At 41.6% G+C, this 6,337-nt stretch overlaps 1 protein-coding gene across 2 annotated transcripts in view; it reads left to right on the plus strand.

The window, feature by feature from the left end:
- The window catches only part of GRIN3A (glutamate ionotropic receptor NMDA type subunit 3A), a 42,576-nt gene that overhangs the window by 33,239 nt on the left and 3,000 nt on the right, over positions 1-6,337 (plus strand). For both annotated transcript variants that reach the window (XM_031064794.1, XM_031064795.1), the window contains exons 6-7: positions 3,743-3,907; positions 4,650-4,723. In XM_031064794.1, coding sequence (XP_030920654.1) covers positions 3,743-3,907; positions 4,650-4,723 — 239 coding nt within the window. The remainder of the gene's footprint in view (positions 1-3,742; positions 3,908-4,649; positions 4,724-6,337) is intronic.

A 6,337-nucleotide genomic window follows, 5' to 3' on the forward strand; every position in this document is an offset into this window, starting at 1 on the left:
TGTGTAGCACCAATATCTGTGCTGCACTGCCAACTTGGAGATTATCCACAAGAATCTTTGCAAGCTTCTAATTAGTCAAAGTTGGACCACAGGACTATTTGATGGCTTATTCAGTGCAGCCAGGGAGAGTAAAGCATTTACAGTCTCCTGTAGTAGGGAGTAAAACAGGAGTTCTTCCCATGAAAACAAATGCTGAAATCACTAAGTGCTGTTTTTGTCTCTGCTGCCTGCTCCAAAGTGAGCACAAATGTCAGACTGGCTTCTCTGCATCCCTTTACTTCTATTCAGGGTTAAAAAAAGAAAAAAAAGGCACATAACTAGAGTGGAAACAACAGGAAGTATTCAAATAGCAACTGGATGCATGGGTTGAAAAATTGGAAAAGTGTCTTCAAGGATGTATTGTAAAGAAAAAGCACATATCTTCTGTTGTATTTGTTGGTGTCTAGAAAATGCCAATTTCCCAATTTGCCAGTGGGAAACAACTTGGAGGCTGTTGCAACTGTCGTGCTTAGCACCCATTAGCAGTAATTATCACAGGATTGACTACACTGCTTATTGCTCCAGAACTATTACATGGCCATAACTGAGTTCATTCTCCTAAAATGCAGGAAGCTACCTCCTGGATTTATGATTACAAACTTGGAGCAAGGACTGCATTTTTATCCTGGCTTAGTACAGAATACACCACATGGTGGGCTTTTATTCCTTAGGAAAAATAAATAAAATAAAATAAAATAAAATAAAATAAAATAAAATAAAATAAAATAAAATAAAATAAAAATAAGATATTGCAGTAGAGAAATCCACCAGTTTGTTTTCTGTTGCCACACCCAACCCACATACCCACTCCCCTGGCCCCTAACCCTTGAGCAGAGAGGAATGCAGTAATGCAGAGAAGCCATTATTTTCCTGCTCTTTCCATGGATATTCTATGTATGCACCTAAAATAAATAAAAGAGCAACAAAATAAGTTTTTGAGCTTGCTCCTCTAATGAGAGAAGCCTCTATTAGAGGCTGAAAATGAGAGCTGCCTCTATTAGATGGTTTCCTTTACTATTTAACATGTGTCTCTACAGTAATTACAGACCACTGATAAATAGCCATTTTACAATGGTTTGTGAATATGCTGATTTCCTTCTACTTTGCAGCCTTTATCATGCAGCTCTTCCAATGTATTACCTTCTTCATTGCTAGATGAAATATTATTGATGCTTTGTTTTGGCACTTCCTTTGCTAGGAAAAGATGTCTTGTTTGGGACAATTTCAAAAGCCATCCATTACAGGTGAAAAACTCATCTGGGATGACAGTGCTGGAATTTCTTTCACCTGCTTCCAGGGAAGGTAGAAAACAATTCTGCAGAGCTGACAGGACAGGGAGCCAGACCCTCATCAGCATAAATCAGGGAGGCTTTGCTGAAGACGAGGGAGTTACTTTTCATGTAAGGAGCTAGCCAAGTGTGCTTTCTGTAGCAGTGCTGGAGTGGCATCAAACACTGACCCCAGGCATTCAGGAACCCCCACTGCAATAGGGCTTTTTATGATTGTTTTGAATGGCTAGGGTTTTATGATATTACATTAAACCCAATTCCCATGGCAAGAACCACCCACAGGCTGTTAGTCTCTGTGACATCCAACAGCTGGAGCCTCGGAGGACTAGCAGATAAGTGTATTCATCAGATGACTGAGCAAACACATAACCTTTTAATTATTGTTCTGTTTGTTCTCATGTTTACTGTTAGCTCTGCATCTCTAAGTTGTTGCATACTTGCCTTTGAACACCCTTTCTGGGAAGGGAGTGATTTGCATTAGAGCTTCCTGGAGAACTGGCAAAAGCACCTTTAAACCAGCATGTTCAGCTATTTGGGATAGCGGGTTTTTTGCTTCTTACAGATACTTACAGATGTGTCAAATTCAAAGATGAGCCATAGTGAGGCCTTAGCTCTGAGACCTCTGAGAAAAAGGTCAGACATGGGACCTCATTCCTATTTTATTCTGCCTGGGCTAAAAGCTGGGCTTCACTGCCAGACCTACAGTCAAACACTTTGGTGCTTGAGCAGTGTAAAGCATTACCACCTGTAATCTCTGTGTCACCCTCCCATGCCCCTAACTGAAAGGACAAACTATGAGACAGCAGGTCAGTAAGAAATTGTGATGTGGAGAGGCAAGTTTTGCCTTGAGGTTGAATTGATGCAGCTTCCATATAAAAAAAATGCTTGTACCAAAATTCTGGCACACGTCTACCCCAGAGCCATTTTGCTATGGCTTTCTTATGGTTTCCAGCTTCTTTAGAAATTGCTTTTACACCTCCATTAGACCCTTCAACACCCTTGAAGTGTTTATTCACTAATACAAAAATTCTCGTCTCGAAAGTTCTGCTCAGTGTGTTTTGGGACAAGGAGGTTGATTTTGGCAGAGGATCCCCAAAACAAGAATCCATTGCCAGTGCCAGCATGGGAAAGTTCTCACTCTGCTAGATCGCAGAAGCTCTGTTCTTGTAAAAACCCGTGATGTGATATGCTATCTCATACCATTGTGTTCTGTAGAGCAGAAATCAAATATGCAAACCAGAAGAGAGAAATACAGCTTGCAGTCACCCAACCAAAGTACACAGAGGGACTCCCAAGCCCTCAGATTCAGTGGACTCATCAGTTACTAACTCTGTGGCTTAAAATGGTCTTAGAACAAGACTTCACAAATATTCTGTGATGCATCTTCTCACTAATTCCAGTTTCTTTTTCCATCTTATTTAAATACTCATAATAAAGCGCAATCCCCATCCCCACCCGTGGAGCAAATGAACACAAGGAACACAACCGGTCCAGGGTAGCAGCATCACAGGTGACACACAACCCTTCCCAAACTCTGCTCCTCTTTTTTTCATTCATTTACTTGGTGAGAAACATTGTTTCACAGAAAGACACAACTGGATTTGTATTCCTGGAAATATTTCCATAGTAATCTGTGAGCAGTAATTTTTCACAAGGGATTTTAGTTATTTATAAACTTAGTTATGGAGGCCTGAGAATAAAGGTACTACATGCACACCTCGACCCACGCATTGCAGTGGTACAGATTTCTGCTCTACATAGTTTCTTGGTGTTCAAACATGATTAATGCCAATAAGACAAATTAATTGAAGGCTTTCTATCCTACATGAAAAGGGTGGGTTGGCAGAAAAAGGTGTGAGTGTTCCTGTTTTCCATAGCTGCAGCCAGAGTTCCTAACACAGTTTCAGTCCTGTTAATGTAGGGAGTGGAGGGGTGCCGTGTTTGTGCTACTTACTTCACATTTTCTCCATGACCCTCCATCAAGGGTAAAGCACAAAAAGGGAAAGTTCACAATCAATTCCCTGAAAATATGAGCACTCATAGAGCAGTAGCTCACTGCTGATGAAGGACTTGCTTTACAGTTCATTGACTACATTCTGTCAAGCAGTACTTGCTTTTAAAAATGCAGACACTGCAAACACTGTATTCTTGTACATGTTTAACACTCCACCTCATTAGGGGAATGGCTCAAATTCCCTGGTGTTTGGCTGATTCTGTTCCCATGACAGAGCTTTTGCTCTGGCTGAACACCAAGCAGCACAGAAAGGCTTTGCTGTGAACTCTGTCTGTACTATTCTGCATTGCTTCACCGCTCTGTACTCAGTCAGACCACATTTCCACATGAGCAAACAAAGATCTGCTCCAGCACACTAACAACCTCCTGCCTTAACTTTTCCTTTTGATTTTATTCGCAGACACTGCAGATGGGGATAAAGCATTTCTCAGGGCTCTTCGTGATGTTGTGTGTTGGCTTTGGTTTGTCCATTCTCACCACCATTGGGGAGCACATCGTGTACAGACTGGTCCTGCCACGAATGAAGAAGAAATCCAAGATGAAGTACTGGCTCCATACCAGTCAGGTATGTTCTTCAGGTGTTCTGAAAGGACCCTGTTAAAGTTGTGTGGCTGACTAAGAAAGCCTGGACAAGAACTAGGTATGAAATGTTATAAGAGCACTGACAGTTGGCATTGGAATGGTGTCAGCAGCTTCTGGAGTTTGAAGAGGCTGACCTAAGGATGGAATGGGAAACACAGAGGAAATTATTTAAATATTCAATTGCAAAGCTTACAGAGCTTCCATTTGTGCTTGTAGCCTCACAGCTCAGCTCTTTTGGATGATGGAAGCAACAGTATTGTTATCCTGAACTGGTGAACCAGAACATTCCATCTCACTGTTACAAGTTCCCAAACCTGTGAGGCATGCAAGAAATGCTGGGTAACCTCCCTCATTATTCTAGAGCAACTAATGGGACAGAATTGCTCTGGGTGTTTGCTCTAAAGGAAAAGTTACTTTACAGCAAAAGGCAGAAAAGGGAAGAACTTCCATTGTTTTAAAGCAGCACAGAGGAAGAAATCTTTTAAAACTAATTTAACACCAAGGAATTTCCCAAACTATTAATCAACTTCTCAGCTTGCCCTTCTTTGGGAAAGTACAGGAAAATAAATCTGTTGTAATGACAGAGCACAGACAATTGCTTGTATCCTTCAATGTGCAAAATAATTTATGCTCAGGTCCATCATACAAAGCCCAAATTGCTTACCTATTTGTGGAGCCATTTTTAATCTCACTTTTACTAATTTATGTTCCTCTTTTTTCTCTAGAGATTACATCGTGCTCTAAACAGTTCATTTATTGAGGAAAAACATCAGCCTAAGAAAAAACGAGTAGAAAAGAGGTAGGAAGTTATCCATGCCTTAAAACACAAACTATAAAAATTACTTTGAAATTAAATGCCTTCTGTTTGGATACACAGTTATGCCCCAAAGGTAATAGAATTAAAAAAAAGGAAACAAGATAGAAGTGACAAATGAAGAAGGCAGAAATTATTTTTCTAGTATTAAATCTAGAATCTTGTTCTTTCATGATTTTGCATGCTGCTAATAAAAAACCTCCCATGGCAAAGAGAGGCTTTGCAGGTGAAGTCCACTTGTGTTTAGGCAATGGAGTTTAGGGAATGAATGACTCCCGTGCCAAAGCATGGGCAGGTAACCGGGGCTCTGAGAGGCAGAGCCTTTAGAGGGAAAGAGAGGGAAAAAAAGTAGGTAACAACTCGGCCTTGTTTTCATAGCCTGTGTCTTCTGCAGAGGAGACTGGGATGTACAGCTTCCAGGAACACAAGGCATTGCATGGAACTGTGCCCGTGCTCAGCAACTCAGCCCTACTGGTGTACTTTGTAAGGACACAGACAGCAGCCCTGCTTTTCTACAGAGAAGTTCAGGCACAGAGTATAGAATACAAAAGGTCTTTCAGAATGTTACTGGATGTTTGGCCTGACTGAAACCCACAGGTGTCAATGTATGTTGTGTTTCTTTGATATTCCTCTGCTAAAGGCAGCAAATATAAATGAGTAAGCATCTCTAAGCTGCCTTTATACACGCAAGTGTATAAAAATGTCTGCAATTGATCTCCTTTGTTCATTCCTTCATCTTACCAAAGAACACCATGTATGGACCCTCCTTGCACACAGCCACTCCTGGCTTTTGATCTGTGAGCAGCAGGAGAGGCCATGAGTGCTGCAAAATGGTTCCTCCTGCTGCACTCTCCTTGTTGGGTGGAACAGGAGGAGATGGTGCATAAGCCCCTCAGGCAATGTCTTAGAAAAAGATCCATGCAAATAATCTTCCAACTTGGGAGAGTGAAGATGTACAGCAGTCCAAAACCTTCTGCCCACATAGCAGTCAGCCCTCAGGTGTGTGCATGCACACCCACCCACTGTGCTTACTCTTCTCAGCATCTCGGGGCTGCTGTTTGCACAGAACTGGGATGAATTTAGAGCCACGAGTGGGATGTCCAGATTGTCATGAACACTCATGTGGCAAGGCACTGATGCCTTGTGAAAGCTGACCTAGAACAGAGACTATACAGAGCTAAAGAATAAAGTAGGTATTTATTAAGAGGCCTCAAATAGATCCACCTTGGGCAACACAACCCAAAATGGCCACAAAAATGGACAACAGGTCACGGGGTCTCATAAGTTTTGGTCCATTAGCATATTGGAGCTAATTGTCCAATTACAGCTTTAGCCTATGAAGTCCCATCCTTCTTGTTTTCTCTCTTCAGTCCACCGGTGTTTATGCTCTTGGGCCTGAGATCTGGATCGGCTGTCCTTGGTCCCCACCTAGAGAAGGAATTTTTTTGTCTACCTATTCTGTGAAGAGAGCTTACAATCCCCTAATATGAGGCTCAAAACTACACAATAAAGCAGGATAGAATCTGAAAAATATGAAAGCTAAAACCTGAGGCATCAGCACAACACAGAGCTCTCAAATCACTTACATTATCACAAGTG

Source organism: Geospiza fortis, unplaced genomic scaffold, assembly GCF_000277835.1.
Source record: "Geospiza fortis unplaced genomic scaffold, GeoFor_1.0 scaffold648, whole genome shotgun sequence".
Classification (NCBI taxonomy): Eukaryota; Metazoa; Chordata; class Aves; order Passeriformes; family Thraupidae; genus Geospiza; species Geospiza fortis.